The following is a 19747-nucleotide window of genomic DNA, read 5'->3' on the forward strand; positions in this document are numbered from 1 at the left end:
AGACTCTGGTTAACAGGAGAAGGGGTGATACGATAGAGGTCTATAAACTTTTGAATGGATGTTATAGGATATCAACTAATGAAATTTTTCATTATATGGAAGGTGCAGAGAGAGCACAGGGGCATCCATGGAAGTTAAGTATGTTCACAGTCAAGAAAGAAGTAAGAGCTAGGTTTTTCTCCCAGAGAGTAGTGAGTGAGTGGAATAATTTGGCCTTAGGGGTAGTGAGTATATCTAGTGTTAATGAATTTAAGGAAAAGTATGATAGCCTCTCTTGATGAGTTCCTGACTCCCTGGAGGTCTCACGAAATAATATTGCAAAGGTGGTGAAGTTAACCTAGAGGATTGCTGTAATACGAAAAGGACGCTGACCTGCAAAGATAAGAGTTACTGTTCCATTGTATAAGACCCTGATCAGACCACACTTGGACTTGTTCTCAAATTTGGTTCCCAGGATTTGAAGGGGATAAATTAACTGTGAAAAAGATACAGAGGCAGATAACAAAGATGGTTTCAGGGCTGTACAATGTTAGTTATGAGAATTGGACTGCAGAGTTTGGTAGATAGAAGGAGAGGTGATATGATTGAGATTTTAAAACTGTGGTGGAGAGGTAGTTACAGGCTTGATACTGGGGAGATCTTTTGCTTGGTGGAACACGGGGAACAAGCATTGACAAGGGACCATCCCTGGAAGTTATGAAAGGAAGCGTGAGCAATAGGGGTGAGGAATGGTTTTTTGCATGGAGGGTGGTTGAACTGTGGAATGTATTTCCTGATAGAGTGGCAAGATCAAGAATGGTCATTGAGCTCCAGGAGTGGTATGATAGACTTTGTGTTTCCTAAGAAGGAACTCCCACAATGAGTCTTTTGATTCAATAGAGACTGAATAATAATAATAATTTTTCATCAGATCGATATAAAATATATTTATTAGTATTATATAGATATTCCCATGGAGTTAAAGACTCACTGCAGGAGATCCACGCTAATCATTATTCACACAATACCTGTCCTACCACTCCTTAAACTTATTCACTGTTGGGGCACTCCATTCATTCACCACTCTCCAAGTAAAAAATCTAGTTTGCACACTCTTTCTGGGGCAACTTCTTGCTCTCCTCCTACTTGTCATGTCTCTTCTGCCTGTCAGCTAAACTCTGCAATCCACACACACCTTCAGTCTTTCCTCATAGGGAGCATTCTATAGACATGTCCATCTTGGTCACTCATCTCTGGATCCTCTCCAACATCTCCTGTCCCCAAAAAACGCCAGTGACAATGCATATTTCCAAAATGCAGCTGAATTCGAGCCTTATAAAGAGAGATTATTACTATTATTATCTAACACCTCCAGGGAGTCTAAAGACTCATTGAGGGAGGGCACTTACTCTATGACACCAATTGCAACTGCCTTCATCATCTACACTGGTGCCAACCACCACCACCACACTAGTATTTTCAGACAATCACAAACATCCATGCCCACAGGGGGATTCGAACCCTCAGCTTTTTGGCTGGAGAGCGGATACGCTAACCACTTGGCCAACCAGGCCGGCCAAAGAGAAATAATAACCTCTCTATCTGTACTTGTCATTATGAACTACGTTCAGCCAGGTCATGTGTTTGCAGCAGAGCAAAGCGTAGTCACTTCGTGAAAAATGTCATATAAGCTAACACAATTTTACACTTTGGTGATTTTATTCCTCTGTTTATCTGCCATGTGAAATTCATGAATTACAGACATGTTATCACAGTGCAGTTTGAATTTTCTTTGTTACTCTGATAATGGTTTAAGATACTTAAAATTGGATATTTGTATAAGTGATTAGTTAGTTAAATATCTTACTGCTGTGTTCACTTGTTTATTTTTTACATTTCTTAATGGATTCAAGGTTACCTCTACATAGAAATTTCTGCATATCTGGTATTCATTTCATACTCTGTTGTTTAAATCTCCACTAGTTTTTTTTTTTTTTTCTTTCTCTGATGACTTGAAAAATTCCTCCACTTTTTCTTAGTAGAACCTTCTGTAAGACCATAGGCACAAACAAGTTTCATTGTCTAATTTCCCATTTTGAAATGTGCCCAAATCCTCTACTTGAAATTGGCTAGCAATCAAACATCTTTATCTTCATCATGTTTAGCATTGAATATAGTTATTCCTTATTTACATGAAAACACAAGGTAGTCCCACTGCAAGACTTTCATTAAACCTAGTCGTTTAATGAAAGTCTTGCAGTGGGTAGGGTTCCTAAGGAGTGAAAAGAAGACAAAATAGTACCACTCTACAAACATAGTTCTAAGACAGGTCTCCAACTATAGGCCAGTCTGTATAACTGCAGTTGTGGTCAAGGTATTGGAGAGATTGGTAAGGAATAAAATACACGATTAGGTTGATGGATATAGCATTCTTTATAATGGTCAGCATGGAACTGTAAAGGATAGGTCCTGTTTTAGTAATTTACTTGCATTGTGACAAGTATGTTAGATAAGGGAGAATCATATACAGTGATATTCTTAGACTTTGTAAAAGCATTTAATAGATTACCACATAATAACTTGGTGTACAAGCTGCAGAGGATGAGAATAGGTAGTGTATTGGTTAGATGGATCAGAGATCGGCTCTCTGAACAATACCAGCAGGTTGTGTATGATCAGTGCCGTAACGAGAGCGTGGTGAAAGAGCCGCCCACCACGGGCACAAGCTAGGTTTGTGGCACAAAATGTAAAAATAAATAAATAGATATAAAAGTCCACTATTTTATATTGTATTTTTTAATTTCGACAATACGGCGTTTTAGACACACAAATTCGGCAACACACTGCAACTCATTTTGATGGGGTTAATAGTAAGTATTTAACATATTGCATTTCATAAAAATTTAACTTGTGACATTTAAATTTTTCAAAATTTTTTTCATTTTTGGGTTAGGGGGTGCAAGTTAGACACTTGCCACAGGTGCTTCATACCCTCATTACTGTACTGTGTATGATGGAACAGTGTCTCAAAAAAGGAGGGTAACTAGTGGTGTGCCCCCCCCCCTAGGGTCTTGTTCTTGGATACCTGCTGTTTAACTTGTTTGTAAATGATATATCATGTGGACTGACTGGAGATCTTCAGTTGTTTGCTGATATAAAGTTGGGAAGAATTATAAGTAGCACTGCTCATGTTAATTCCCTTCAGGAAGATTTGAATATAATTTGTACTTAGACAAAAGAGTAGGGTTGTAGTTTTAATATCAATAAGTGCAAGGTGTTGCATTTTGGAGTACAGAAATATAAGGCTGTGTACTATATTGATGGTGCCGAACTGCAGAAAGTGGATGAGATTAGGGATTTTGAGAGTGAGTGTTGACAGTAGACTGGGCATATTGCTAGTGTTGCAAAGGCTGCACATCGTAGTGCTGCTAAGAAAAGAAGTACTCTAACATGTAGGGATAAGGAAGCGGTTGTGCCACTGTAGGATAGCACAACTGATGAATAAATCACTACCTAATTGAACAGAGACTAAATGTCCATCATTAGGGCTTTGTCTAATTAAAAAGCTGACTAACACACTAACTGTACTACTTGTCCTATTGCCTTATATAGGCTGACTAAGGGAATGGGGAAAAAGCTAATGATGTAATTATAAGGTAATTCATTTGTAAATATAAAGTTGACTAACTATCCAAGTCTTGATTATTTTTTGATTTTAATGCTATAGACTATATATGTTACCGCTAAAGCTCGAAAGACATTAATGTGCACATTACCTAGCTAATCTGCAGATTAACTGATTTGCTCCGTTAACGTGCAGAATCAAGAGTTTTCCGTATTTTACCTAGGTAATGTGCACATCAACGGCTTCCGTATCATTAAAGTTCAAAAGTTTGTTTCTCTCATTTCCTTTCCCTACTCCCCCCCCCTCTCCCTCCACTTTTAGTTTGGTTTCGCCAGTGTCATATGTTTTGCAAATTCATTTCCTTAATTGTAATAATATTTTAAATCGTTTGATTCTTTGTATTATAGTTTTTTAATTGATTGATTCTATCAACTAATTTGTTGATTGTATTAACTTGATTCTTTATATATCGAAAAATAAATAAATAACATTATGTTAATTTAAGCGTACAGAAACATTGCTGTTGTTCCAGCAAAGATCTTATTTTCACTTTAACGAGTGCCTAGTAGGTAATGTGCAGATTACCTAGGTAATTTAAGAAAAGAAACAATTTTCCGCACGTTAACGGATCACCCTAGATAATCTGCAGAATAACTGATTTCTGCACTTTAGCGGTAACATATATATTTAATTCACTATGAAGATTTCAGGTAAGTGATGGTAATATAAATTTTTGAAATTTAAATGTTTAATTCTGGATTTTCATTTTTATAATTTCATACTCTGTTAGTTCTCCTCTTATTCCTTCCATTATTGTTTGCATTTGTACTTTTCATGTTATCATTTTGTTTACATCGTCTTTGGTTTCTGTCAATGTGCTGTGTTCTGTCATCACTGTATTCCTGCCATTTCCTTTGTTACCGACAATGGGGTATATGGTAAGCAGTGATAAAGGTGATTGGGCAGGTGTAGTGGGGAAATCACAACCAACACATGGCTTGGGTAGGACTGGCTATAGACCTAGAAATGAACTGCTGTGTCTGTTTACAAACACCAAAAGTATCAGGAATAAAGGGAATGAAATGGTTTCAGTGATTGAGTTTATTTGCCACCAAATCATTGGAATAAGTGAAACATGGTTGAATGAAGATGATATCGTAACGGGAATAGAAATGGAAGGGTACAGTATTTTTTGCAAGGATAGAAAGGGGAAGAAGGGAGGGGGGGAGTACTGCTGATGATAGCAGGGGAATTAAGTCCACATAAAGTAGATATGAAAGGGGGGAATAGTGGCAATGGTTGAGTTTAACTAGTGATATCCAGCTGTTTGCAGATAATGCAAAACTAGAGAGCAATGCAAAGTCAAGTGGATGTTATTGCCTTACAAGGGACTTGAATAGATTGCATGATTGGGCTGGTAAGTGGAACTGTCAGTTCAATGTTGCAAAGTGTAAGGTTTTGAGATTTGGTAAGCAACGATGGGATGCAATGTATACACTTGGTGGGGAAACTTTAACGGAAGTAGAGGATATGAGAGATCTAGGAGTGATGGTGGACAAAGTCCTGAAATTCAGGGGGCCACATTGGATAATGGTAATGATGTGGAGGACCCTGACATGCAGAAATAGAGAGGTTATGATTCCATTGTATAAGGAATCAGGCCTCATATGTATTATTGTGCTCAGATTTGGTCGCCGGGTTTTCATGGTGACGAGGATATGTTGGAAAGGGACCAGAGAAGATTCACAAAGGAAGTCAGGTCTTTAGAATGTGGAGTATGTTGGAGGCTTAATGGATTTTTGCACTTAAGCACTTAAGCCTCTACACACGTATGAGGACAGGTTGAGAGAATGTAAGTTGCAGAGCTTCATGAATAGGAGGAAGGGGTGGGATATGATTGAGACATACAAGCTAGTCAGGGGTGTTATCGGTTCGACATGGAAGAAATTTTTCATAGAATGGGAGAGGGGAGTAGAACAAGGGGCCATCAATGGAAACTGTATAAGGAGGGTGTGAACAGAGGAGTGAGGAGTAGGTTCTTTGCATGGAGGGTGGTTGGTGATCGGAATGCATTGCCTGAGTATGTTGGTGTACACACATTGAATCAGTTTAAGGCACAGTTGGATGAGCACTGTGTGCAATCGTGTGACCTCCCACGATAAGTCTCTGACTCCATGGAGGTCAAATGTTAATAATAATAGTTTTCTCCTATCTTTTATTTTATAGTTTTAATTCAAAACAAATTTTATGCAGTATCCAACAGGATTGTGGCATTATTTTGGGGGGGATTCAGTTTGCTATTGTAAAGGTTTTGTACTCTCTGCAGTAGTGAGCTTAAGATAGCATTGGTTTGTTGATATTAGGCCAAGTCTTTTCTATAGTTAGTTCGTTATAGCATTCGTCTCTTGTACATATCACAGTGCCATGAAATATGTGATCCTTCAGTTAACTATATAGTTTTGTCAAATGACTTCTGGCACATCCACGTAGCTATATTTTCAGTTATCCAACCTACAAATTGCTTTCCCACTGTGGTCGAATAATTGAGGGATTACTGTATATACATAACCTCAGATAACTGTTTCTAGGCATGAAATAGTCTCCATGATAACTAAATGGTGTGAATAGATATTATTTCGAAAGAAGGGAGATAATGTCAAAAATGGAGCAAAACCAATACTGCCACAAATTGAAAAGCTATCAGCAACTCCTAGTACATAATCACAGCCATATAGCTAAAATGGAGTGATATAACTAGTGATATCCAGCACTAATGATATCACTGCACATATTTAAAAATGATGAAGTTTTTTTAGAGGCAACATTTGTAAAGCATGTTATAACATTTATACCATTTATCACTGATAGTAACCTTTTTTTATTTCAGAAAACCACACAGTTCAAGATTAATCAAGATTATGCAAGACTTAAATCCTCACAAAATATTTCAAACATTCATCTACGAATTGGGTAATGATCACGAGCCATTGATTGACTTCCTAATGTCTAATGAGACATGCATGCTATTATTTCTTGTACATTATTTAAAATTCATACTTGCAGACTGGGAAAACTTCACAAGTCATTCTGCATATACAGAAGAAAGCACAAGTTTACCTTTTAATTACAAGAAAACAAATATCTCAAGTTCAGTACTGGATGACACAGCATCTACGTCAAATAAAGATGTCCAAAAAGAATGTACTTACAGTTCATTTGATTGTATAGCTGCAGATATTTCTGTACATTCTATAATGGCTGTTTTAATAGAATTGAGACTAACTCTTAAGAAACTAGCTCTCCGAAAGCTGTTTCCATATAGCATTCAACCCCTTGTACTACTTCTGATGAAATGTGAAGATAAATATAATTCATTCTGCAAACTACCAAGGATATCAGAATTCCATGAAGATGATGAAATATATCAGTTCAAGAGAAAATGATAATCCTTATTAGAAGCACAATTGATGCATTTTTATTCAGCTAAATATTTAAGGTCAATAGGATAAAGATGAACGGACTTAAAACTACGATCTTTACTTCCTATTCACTGCGCATATTTAAAAACGATGGTGATAGTTTGGTTGATTTCAATATGTAAGACAAAGTTGCAGAAAAAGTTACAATTTCTCTTGGGGGGAATATATAAACAATACAAAGAAAGTAATAAAATATTTTAATATAAACTAGTGAATTAATCTATTTTACTACTACATTCATATTTACTATTGGAAAGAAGGAAGAACCAGAACTGCAAAACATACATTATATTGAGATAATCACTGCATGTGGAAGATGGGATTCTTGGTTGGTGATTAGGCTTTACTGAGTTTTAGAGAAAATGGATCTGTCTCATGTGTTTGGGACATTAAGAGGATAAGTAAGTTTGGCAAATTTAATTACTGTGAAATTTTTTGAAATTTTCTATTGGATAAAATAAATGGGTCTTCCTAAAAGTAATAAATTTATTCCACTGAATGAATAACAATAATACATCTGTCAATTTACAATAGAAAATTCAGGAACAAAGGAAGTCTCCACATGCCATGCATATATGTAATTTGGTTTCTCAGAAAGTGATATCCTGTATTGGGATAATACTATTTCAGAGAAATACTGTTATTTCTCTGACAGTGATAGATGGGTATGGTGAGGGCTCTACTTCAGTCATCTGGAATTTGTCTGCTGAACAGACCTAAATTATGAAGCAGCTATCATAAAATTTTTATACCTTCATATTTGATCATTTCTGGTTGAATATCATCCTTGTTGTTTAGCTGCTTTTAGTTTAATCCTTTATCCAAGTGTAAGCATATAAAATTTGTGCCTGAAGTATCTTCAGGACTGAGGCAACTCCTGGTAAAGGTGGACTAAGTTCTCAGCACTTGTCTTAGTATCTCCCATAATGCAAAACACATCTCCTTGCAGACATGTATAATGCTATGCAGTCCTGAAGATACTTTAGATGCAAACTTTGTTTGCTTACTCTTGGATAAAGGATTAAACTAAATTTATTATAGTCTAACCAAGTGGGAAAAAAATTCCAACATCTTTCTCTAAATCCAGAGTAATTTAATAAGATGAGACACCTTTTGGCAACTCATATAGGTAAATATGACTTCTTCATTACTTCCACCTTAGTAACTCCACAGAGACACAAATATTCCCTATATTTTCTCTTTTCTACGATCCTTAGCCACCAAGTTTTTCCTAAAGACGTCCACACATCCCAACGATTTGGTTCAACAAGCTACAGCATACGATCCAACGGACATATTCAAATATAGAAGACCAAAAGCTATATTGGCCTCCTTTAGTGATGCATAATCTCTATGCCCAATCAGGGTGAGCATTCTGCTCATAAATTTTACCTTCACTGCAACCACAACAGATAGCGGGGAATATGAAAAGCATCTTGCTTCACCCCTAAAGACATAAATGTCAATTGTCAAAAATTCCACCTTAGTATCACCACCTCTGGGTCTGGGCCCTTCCCTTAATGCATAGCATTATACAAGTCTGCAAGGAGATGTGTTTTGCATTATGGGAGATACTAAGACAAGTGATGGGATCTTAGTCCACCTTTACCACAAGTTGCCTCGGTCCTGAAGATAATTCAGGTGCAAACTTTGTTTGCTTACACTTGGATAAAGGATTAAACTAAATTTATTATAGTCTAACCAAGTGGGAAAAAACTTCCAACATTTGTTTCACTTTCTTTCATTTTTCTCTGTGCAAACTTTTGATACACTCTTTTCCAGAAATTTGTGAGTCTGCCATAGAGTTCTGATTTTTCTATCCTTTGCAATCAACATTTTCTGCAGTCTGCAACTGAGTTGCCCTTTCTTATGGAGCACCTGGACAGGACATCCGTGTGATGGTACTGGCACTTTTCATTCTTGCTCTTTTTCTTTGTTTTTTTTCCATATTCTTTGCTATACTTCTCTTGAGTCCTGTCTTCCATATCACTATCCCTGGGATCCAACACACTGCCACTGTGTTTGCCATGCAGTGCGACCTATAGATTTCAGAGAGGAAAATCCTAGTAGTCCTGCATTACTTTGGTATTTGCTTTGGCAAGATGGATAGTCTTGGATGGCCTGACCAGGATCATTTGGTTAGTTTTGCCTGCAAGGGTTAACAGTATTGTAGTTGTCCTACCCCATGGTCTGGGAATGGAGGCCCAAGGTTTGTTGCAGTGCTGGGGTAGCCCTGTCATTCCACTCCTGATCACAGTCATTACTCGCTTGGTGAGTGGGAAGCTCTGGCACTGAATAAAATATCCCTTGAGCATGAATTGTTCATCCTCATATTTTTCAGCAGTCCTCACAAGGTCTCAACCAAGTACAGCAACCATAGATAAATACATCATTTGATAATAGAAGTAAGAAACAAAAGACAAGTAACACACAAGTATAAATATGCCAGTGTTTCTCATCATCCATGCATCAGATAAAAAGCCAATATGTAAAATGTCACCATTCTTTATTCAAAAGGGTTTAGGACTGATTACCAATCATAGTAACACCTCATAAAACACTAAGCTCTCCTAGAGGAGTGATATTAGAATGTTGACCAGGTGACTATCTCTGATACATAGGGATGGTCACTTAGTGTTGACCAAGAATATCATGATTTTGATACACCTAAACCTCCAACATCTTTAAAAGCAGGGTACCTCAACAGGTCTGTCCTGCTAGGCTGTACATCCCTAATCCATTGAGATACTTTAGATATCAGAAATATGGGTCGACCCAAGTTGCCTGCATGATAATAAAGAGTATGATAATAAATTTTGCTCTTCAAAGAAAGCTAACAGTGTCAACTGTCAGGGAAATCATCTAGACTACTCTTATGCATGGGAGTGGGCTAGTGGAAAGATGAAAAAGAAATCGAAATGATAAAAACAGAATAAAATATATATCAGAATGCAAATGGGAACTAGCCCGTACCCACCTCTCCTGAAATACTTACACTGAGGTGACAGTTGTCCATTTCACCCTACCTGAACTTATGATTGTGTGAGTACTTCTCTGTGGAGCGCATCAGTTGCATGACCTATGGTCTCACTCCCAAAACACTCCAAAAATTATTCCATTCAATGAAAACCCACTTGTCAAGAAAATTATGAAAAGGATATCACTGAAAGATAAACCCAGACACCCCCATAGAAAAAAATGGATACTTCTGTATCCATCAAATATAAACTAAACTCACTAAATAATGTGTTAAACATTTTTCCAGAGGAAGAGATGGACACTGGCCATCCATACTTCCCTAAATTAATAGATAACTTTAAGCTTAACAAAGGTCAGCCCTCAATATCTTGGCAATCAGACAAATCTACAATGGAACTGTTGTGGATTTTGCCAAAATATTGATGATATTAAGGCTTTATTGCAGAAATGTAAACCATTCTATGTCTGCAGGAAACATGACTCCCTCAGAGAACAAACTTCATAATTTTGTACTGCAACCATCTGAGCCCATACTTCTCATGGGTGACCTTAATAGACACATCACTCTGTGAGGGTAGTGCTAACTTATATTGGCACTATCCCACAGAGGTGAATAAATGCGTGAAAATCATGACCTCTCCCTTAAATAGTCTATCTTCTGTATGTTTAAAACACAGTGAAGAACCAACCTTAAGGAATTTCACTGTTTGAAAGGACAGAACTGGAGATGGTCCTGCTCAGGGTAGAGTAGCTATCCTAGTGGGCATTTATACTTCTTTCCACCATGTCCAGCTTAATATTTCTCTGGAAGCAGTAGTGATTTGCATATCAATGAGATTTTTTGATATAGTGTATTCCATGTGGAATACATTGTTATGTACCACTGAGTTATGAGTTAAATGAGAATGAACTTAATCTTATACTGCAACTACCTGAGCCCGTACTTCTCATGGATGACCTTAATAGACACACACCACTTTGTGGGGTAAAGTCGTATCATTTAGCAAATGCTTCATATCCTCATGAATTTAAGTATTGAAAGAACAACAAAAGAAACAGTCGTTAAACTTTTCTACCAGTGGACTAAAGCCCTACTATCAGCCATTCCTTGAAGAACTAAAAACAGCTCATTTACTGTCTCACCCCAGTGCAGTAGACCCTGATGACATCCTTTATGAGAAGAGATAAAAGATCTTTCATCTCCTTCTCTTACTGTACAACAGACTACTTACAGAGGAAGGGAAAGCTTCTGCTTAAATTCTGCTCTTCAGCTGTCATAGCCAGCCTGTGGATTCAGATATTACTATGAGCATGGATTTAGGTAGAAGATGGATTTCGTTTCCCAGTCACCACACTACTCAAAATAAAGGGGGGCGGGGGGGGGGAGAAGTTCAATGTTTAGTTTCTAGGGCAGGATTTCCAAAATATAGAAAAAATTTAGAAGTAAAATTTTTCAATGTCGATTTTACATGGGAAATTCAATTTACATAAAATACTTGTAATTAAATTAATGTAATAACTCATTTTACTGTATTAAATCTGGTAACAAATTGTTAGAATAAATTTATAAGAACCACTAGAATTGTAAAGACAAAAAAATAAGCTCAGGCAGGATTAGACAAATAGACCTAAGGCTAGCAACAAGGTCACCAGATTACAAGTTTTCCCCACCAAAACTCAATGATAGCGGGTGGCGGAGAAAAGCCCTTCAGCAAATCTGCGGAACTTAATTTGTACAAGGGCCAAGGTCAGGAGAATGAGATAAAAGGCAGAGATTTAGGGGCGAAAGGACTCTTGCTTCAAAGTTGTTTCCAGTACCAAGCCTTTCCAAGATGTCCTACTGTATGATTCTTCGATGAGCCACGTGTGTGCTGTAGTATTGCTGCAACAACCTAGAGCCTGATCGGAAATCCTTTTTTTGGAAGAAGCGGAACATGCCCATATACTTGTCCATATGTTTTATGTTAATTCCTAGATTGTGAAAATTAAGCAACGAATGTTGGTTCTGTTGTCAATTAGCAAGGAAAGTATTACAGAAGTCAAAGCCATATTTTTCTGTTTGAATGTGAATAAGTATTATATAGAGTTTCAAGGAATTTGCTAATGTTGTGTAATGCAAAGAAATTGAATGTGGTTAAAAAGCTTTAACTTTTTCCTGTTTATAGCGTGAGTAAAGATAAAGTGTGTTCAAGTCTATCCACGTGTCTGAAAATTTGTGAAAATTTAATAGCTTTGTCTAAAGCTTAAGCGAAAATACTTGAATAATCGTATGGAGAATTAGACATTATTTGTATTGACTCCATTGTTATCTACTTGTATTAGGCTGAACCAGACACTTGATATGTGCAGTTTAAATTTTGTAATTAATTTGTCTTAGAATATATAAACATGTTTGACCTTGCCTGATCTTGCTTTACCAATGCACTGTCTCATAAAAATATAGGACGTGTGACCAGAGAATAATAATAGCCACGACTGACTGACATTAAGAATTAGGAGTTGCTTGAATTAGAGTTAATTAAGAGATATTTCTCTTGCTTAGCTGAATGTTTCTCTTGTATGTAGGGAAAAGAAAAACAATTATTTTACGCCATCCTTAATGGCGCAGTTGTAAAGAAAAATAAATTTTTAAGGATCCATACAAGAGAAATACAGCAAAGTAGATTAGGGAATTGATTCCAGCCAGAAGTTTTTCCTGTGTCTACACTTTGAGAATGTGAAATAGCTTATTTATGGCCTTGAGAGGGGGGGGGGGGTAAAACTATAAACTAAAAGGATTAAGAATAATCAAGTTTTGTGCATGAAGAACAACAACAATACTCGGTATTACAACTGATAAGAAAAAGACATTACAAAGGTGCAGTCCGATGACGTTAAATAATAACAAAATAATATTAAAATTAAAGAATATGCTCCACCAAAAAAAAAATTTTTTTAACTCTTGTCATTGATTACTTTATTAACTGAACTGTGACAGACAGATGCACACAAACTAGTGCAAGTATAAATTTAACACTTAAAACCCACAAATTATATGTAAATTAAAATTTCCAAAATTTAAAATGACACTGGTTTAATTAATCAAAAATCTGTACAGTTCTTGTAAAATATATATATATATATACAAATTATGTGCTTATGCACATCAACTTTATCTTCTATAACGATATCTCTTGAAGTGGAACCACAGCTGAAAAATGTTGTTGTGAAACTGGCAGCGAAATCCTCTTTTATATGAATACTCCCATTCTCTGTTGACAATTTTGAAAGCTATATCCTGTAATTTAAGAAAAATTGCCATGCTTAATATTTTTATTTGTTAAATAAAATTGATTATGAATTTAATTAAATCAAGTTTTCAAAGGTATTTTCAGAAATTTTGAAGTTGCATCAAAATTCCTCCACTTATATTTCTTGGTAATACTTTTCAAATAATCATATTTTGTTTCCCCTGCATCCCAGAAAACATTATAACCTCTTGGACAACAGATTGATATGAAAATTGTGTACCATTGGAAGCTACAGCCTAGTTAGCATCTTCCCTCCTTCTATCTAGGCTAGCATGAATGTTTGTGGATGTCTTTAGGGAGAACATGCATTTCATTGCCCAAGTTAAAATAACAATCCTGCTTGCTGGAAGCTGAAAATAACACAATCCCCAACCCAACTAAAGTAGTAAATGTTGTATAGATTACCGATCTTTTGTGGATTGGACTTGGGGGGGGGGAGTAACTAGTACAGAACTACATTATTTTTGATCTCTACAAATTTGTAGTGCAAGTCAACTGTATATAATTGACTTGTGCTACAGCAAACTGAAATTTTTTCAGTTTCAAATTTTCTCTGTGGATGGTTGTTTTGCAGCATTGCATTTTGATACTCTCCTATTCCACTGGTTTAGGCTGCAGCTTGGAGAAAAACAAGTATTCTTTACATATAATTGAAAGGAGATCAATTGGAGAAATTTGATGGTAGAGTAATGTAGAAATCTATAAAAATCATGTTTGTTGTATTAACTGAATGCCATTCAACTAATAAACAATCACTAGAATGGATCACATCTAAGGATCTTCTTGCTAATGTCACTTATCTTTTGGATAAATGCCATGAAACCAAGGAATATTATATGGTCATTCTTGATCTCTCTAAAGCATTTGGTTTGGCACATAAGCCTGTTAACTAAGGATCCATCTTATGGTTTGGGTTACTAGCTTTCTCGCTGGTTACACATTACTTGTCATGATAGATGATCATTATCCTCAAACTTTACAATTAATGCTGGGATATACCACAGAGTTCAGTTCTTTCCTCCTACCTTCTTCAGTTTGTTAAGTTAAATCCTTGCAAAACTCAATGCTGTTTTATTTCTTGCAAAAAATAAAATTTCTGCCAGTTTTGACAACATACAAATCTGTACAAGACATTTTTCCCAGGAAACAAACCTCCTATCTTTCTCGTCATAAACATATTACTAAGACTGCCTCCTTTGCATCCATAGAATTACATTTTCTCTTTTACTTCTGACATTACCTCGATGCAAATCCATCCAATCAGTGATAGATTTGCTGATAAACATAAAATACTAACAAAAACTTTTTTTTAGCGTTTATCAGTATTTTCCCAGTCTTCTCCAATTCTACAAAAAAATAATGCACAGCAGCTATGCGTCACCTCTTTATAGGATATATTGTTCTTTCTCTTTCTGCTGCTGTTCCAAAGAATTTGCCTAAATATAATCTGCAAGTCTTCAAAAAAATGGCAACTAGTTTCTTCTTTTTTCCTCAATTTTGACATGAAAAAAAAAAAAAAGACAAATTCATGGAATAGTTGACAGATGTTGGTATGCACAGTTAAAACCTGCTATTTCTGTACCTTTGAAAGGGCCAAATGTAGGGGGAAAATTTACTTGTATAAACAGCAGTCAAATTTTCTTGTCCCTTCTAAGGCTAATGGATACCATCACCTAAAAATAAGGGAAGCTCCTGGACAGATGCCTCACCTGGTCTTTTTTATAAAAAATTTCTGGTTCTGATAATATATCCTCCCCACATACCAAATGTTCTCCAGAATTAACACCTAACCTATACCATTTTCATATTTTTGTACTCAATGCCCAACACAAAAGCAGACATTACATTCAACAGATACAAAGGGAGGGGGGAAGGAAGGAATATAAAACAACTTGACTACTGCTCTCAAAAATAAAGGGTTACAAAAAGTGAAATTATAAACACAAACTGCAACATCTAGGACTTAAATGCATCTATCAGATAATATCAAAAGTGTATATCAATAGCTAACTTCTTCACCACTTAGAGGCCCACCATTTAATAAGTGACCAACAATGTGAATATCACAGCAGATATCCTAAATCTTACCTATCATTGGACACAGAAAGATGCCAAGAAAGTTGTGATCAGTCATCATTTCCAAGGTATTTGTTCAATTAGACAAAGAGGCTTGTTTACCAACTAATACCTTATGGTTTACTAGTTACTATATGCAGACACACTGCCAATTTCCTCTGTTCACTACTTGTCATGGAGATTGCTTCCTTTCTTTGGATTTTTCCCCACCAATCTTGGATTACCCCAGAGCGGTATACTTTCACCCATGCTATTTCTCCTATTCATTAGTTTTGTAATGTCATCAGCACTTTATTCCTCTTCAGATATTTGTTGAAAAGAGGAATAGTGTATTGTAAGGTGTAAAGGCCAAGTGAAGATCTGAATACTCTCAAAGTGAAGTGAGATGGCTTTTCTGAGGACCAGGACCATGTAGCACAAGTTTGTAAGACTGACCTCACCCTTCCTTGAGCAAAGGTACAAAAATATTTTTATAGAAATGTCTTCTGTAAACATCTGATGGGAAGTTGAACTTTTTGAAAATGTAGTAAGCTAATTTTAAAACCAGATGGAAAGAGATATGAAGATTTATTTGACATAAAAGTCTAGTGACTTTTTGTCAGATATACCTCTGACGATGAAACGGAGACTCAAAATAAGTTGAGGAGATTGGACGATGAAACGGAGACTAGAGGAGATGCCTTCAACTCTAATGTAACCATTAGAGTTGAAGGCATCCTTAATAACAGTTCTGATTTCAGCAGAGAATCTGAAGCATAAAATGCATGCACAATACACCAATGTTTTGATTGGATGGAGAGAATTAATTTTGTGAAGCAACATTTTAAAACTTGGCCACTTAAATAGAATGAGGGAGGAAAGATTAGCAAAACAAGCATTCTTTGCCAGACTGGCAGGAAAACTAAGATGTAGATAGATACAGTAAAAAGCACCTTAAAAGACAGAAATATAAGATCTGATAATATTGGAGCCTTGACAGATAACACATTAACTTGGAGGAAAATTGTTGACCAGAAGTTAGTAATGGTGTAACTTTTCATGTAGTACTATCATAATATCCTGCACACCCTTGAGGATACACCGATACATATCAGGAATTTGATGAAACTTTTGAAACTTTCTTTGTAGACCTCAAACAGCAACGATGAAACATAACAGAATTATTATGATGGCTTGAGAGAGAAGTAATAAGTATGTGTTGTTCAAAGTGGTCTATGCAATAATTTGCTAAAGCAGAAGAAAAAGAAAAACCCATAGCAGTTCTTCCCTTTGCTTGTGTAGTTTATTTTTGCAGAAAAAATATCCCGTGTTTATACATTTGACTCACATAGTGCTGTGCTGAAAGAAATTCACTATGGCAAACTATCCACTAGCCCCTACAAGTTTCCTATAGCCGACACTCACTAACAAAGTCATATAATTTAGATATCTGCAGGAAAATCATGCCATAATAACATTTGTCAAGAATGAAACTACATCCTAACCGATTAAAAGGTCAGCTGGTAACAATCCCAGAAATTCAGTTTTTGAAATCTTCAGAGTTTATAACATATATCAGTGAATTACTAATCAAGGAGAAAAGAACAGGATTCACTATACGTGTGGATAGGCTTATGTGTTCGTCAGACATGTTGTAATAGGTTTCACGGTATAATAAGAACACAGATGGTTAAGAAAATAACTATTTATTAACTTAAAAGCTAATATTTCGCTGGTATTATATCCAGCATCTTCAGAGCACACAACACAAAACAAACTTTGTGTTGTGTGCTCTGAAGCATACAACACAAAGTTTGTTTTGTGTTGTGTGCTCTGAAGATGCTGGATATAATACCAGCGAAATATTAGCTTTTAAGTTAATAAATAGTTATTTTCTTAACCATCTGTGTTCTTATTATACCGTGAAACCTATTACAACAGGATCCACTATACATTGCTTAGAAAAAAGTCAATGGACACCACGGTGTGAGGAACAAACAGCCATGGTGCTCATCTTACCTCCTTTCGCTGTGATGACTGCAGCAATTCTATTATGGGGCATACTTTCCAAGAGCATATGAAAATGATCAAGAAATTTTGGAGCATTCTTCCTGTAGGCATATAATGAGGTCCTGGACTATGCTGGGGCAGACGTTCCTTCATCTCACCTGACTCTCAAAATACATTCCACAGATGTTCAGTAGGGTTGAGATCAAGGTACTGTGGAGGTCAGTCAAGTGTGGTGACATTCATGTCCACAAACTATGCAGCAGCAACCTTTTGACACAGGGCAGTCTTGCTAAAAGAGATGAGTCAGTTCCATAGAAATGCCACAAAGTAGGAAGCATTGTCCAGAATGTTCAGATACCTCTCGGAGTTCAATGTTCGTCACACAACAGAGGTTTAAGGCCCAGGTATCTGCTCAGTAGACGGTGTAATGGGATTCATTGCACCATAACACAGCTTTCCAAGATTCTACATTCCACTGCACACGATGCTGCATATTTGGTTGGGTAATGTAGGGTTTGCATATTGCAGTCCTACTATGGAAACCCATATCGTGAGCATTGGTTCTGAATGGTTTTGTGAGGATTTGTGTTCCAGTCGATGCCCGGAAGTCTACATTCAATGTGACAGCGAACAAATGGCCTGGTTGGCCGAGTGCTTAGCATATCCGCTCTCCAGCCAAAAGGCTGCAGGTTAGAATCCCGCCGTGGGCATGGATGTTTGTGATTGTCTGTGAAAATGCTAGTGGTGGTGGTCAGCGGTAGATGCCGTTGGTGTAGATGATGAAGGTAGTTGTGGTTGGTGGCAGGATGGAGATGGAGAGTTGTAGAGCAGGTTCCCTCCCTCGATGAGTCTTTGGACTCCCTGGAGGTGTTATGTAATAATAATAATAAATGGCAGTTTAACATGTTATCCTTCACAGAGTTTGCAGTTGACTCCCTGTGCTTCCATCTCAGCATGTAATCACTAAATGCTGACCTGGGATGGCCTAATTTGTTGAACAGATAGGCCTTCAACGTGGCATCCTATCACAATACCTCTTTTCAAGCCCCATCAGTTCCCTTTTCACAGCTATTTCACCCAGACACAGTTGCACCATATACCTCCAATTTATATCAGCTACAAACACGACTCATCTTGCCCATGGGGGAGGGATGCAGTGTACATCTTGAATATTTACTTGAATTTTTGTCTATATGGTTGAGGGGCTCCAGCCCAATGAACACTCTTTTTTGTTTCTTGATCCCAATATTACTTCACCTGAAAGGTTTTTTTTTTGACTAACTGTTTTGTCAAGCACTACATTTTCACATATGCTATGATGTTTAATTGTTATCCTAATTGTATTTTCTCAGTAATATAATGGTCATGATAGAAGAAAAATGAGTCATTCATAAATATTATTCTCATAACTATATGCTATTGCTAACAAATATGTAGAAGCAGAAATAGTAATCAGAATGATTACTATTTTATGTAAGTAGTTTTTGAAATTACCAAACGGCTTTAAAAATGGCTTTCCTTTATATTGTCGTGACGTTCTCTTCTTCATGTTCGAATCCGCCATCTTGTTACAAGTCACTTTCATAAAAAAAAATAACTAATTGTAACTTGATCACCAATTCAAGGGTAGAGAATTTTCTATTATACTGCGCCACTCTATCCTTAGATTAGTCTATATAAAATAGCAGGATCAATTCATAGTTAGTTAGCAGTCTCCTCATTCATTCTGGCCGAAGTATTTTATTTTCCACTTGGGATTCCCGCAAGATTCGAATTTTTATGAACGGTGCAATAAAAAGGAATTCAGGCAAACACAATAATTAGATTAACAAAATAAAATATTTAATATAAGCTATATGACACATACATAAATTCTACCTCTAATTTTAAACAATAGAATTAAGTTAAACATTAGGTCAAGTCAATCATATTAGTTCAATCTTCCAAACCTTCACATACACTTTCTCAGTTTCTGAGTCACAAAGTTCCTACACTTAATTAAATATAATAGAACTTCTTATCTAATCAGTTTTCACGCAATTCTCAGCCATGCTATACACTTAAAGAACAACACAGGCACTAATTGCTGTAAATATCTCTCAAACAATTTTTATTTTCAATTCCCAATCTCGAAGAATTTATTTCATGCATTGAAATAAATCAATATGACAGTCCTTACCAGAAACAGTTCCTAGTACATCAATCACGTTGTGAGTATACTTTCAAAATATATTTATTATTCTTAAAAACACATCTATAAGACTTCTCCACAGTTATAACTAAAGCACTATTAATCACGCTTCACAATTCTAGATATCAACTGTAGGGTA

The 19747-nt window shown here is 36.3% G+C and overlaps 2 protein-coding genes across 4 annotated transcripts in view; one reads left to right on the forward strand and one right to left on the reverse strand.

The window, feature by feature from the left end:
* lin (protein lines homolog) overlaps positions 1–12461 on the forward strand; it is a 109666-nt gene extending 97205 nt beyond the window's left edge. For all 3 annotated transcript variants that reach the window (XM_090402972.1, XM_090402973.1, XM_090402974.1), the window contains one exon: positions 6492–12461. In XM_090402972.1, coding sequence (XP_090259098.1) covers positions 6492–7047 — 556 coding nt within the window. In that variant the 3' untranslated portion in view covers positions 7048–12461. The remainder of the gene's footprint in view (positions 1–6491) is intronic.
* A 540-nt stretch (positions 12462–13001) lies between these two features.
* The window catches only part of cactin (cactin, spliceosome C complex subunit), a 207379-nt gene continuing 200633 nt past the window's right edge, over positions 13002–19747 (reverse strand). Inside the window, exon 20 of the mRNA XM_090402413.1 lies at positions 13002–13339. Coding sequence (XP_090258539.1) covers positions 13214–13339 — 126 coding nt within the window. The 3' untranslated portion in view covers positions 13002–13213. The remainder of the gene's footprint in view (positions 13340–19747) is intronic.

Source organism: Typopeltis vanoorti, chromosome 13, assembly GCF_054136105.1.
Source record: "Typopeltis vanoorti isolate ZY-2024b chromosome 13, IOZ_Tvanoo_1.0, whole genome shotgun sequence".
Taxonomy (NCBI): Eukaryota; Metazoa; Arthropoda; class Arachnida; order Uropygi; family Thelyphonidae; genus Typopeltis; species Typopeltis vanoorti.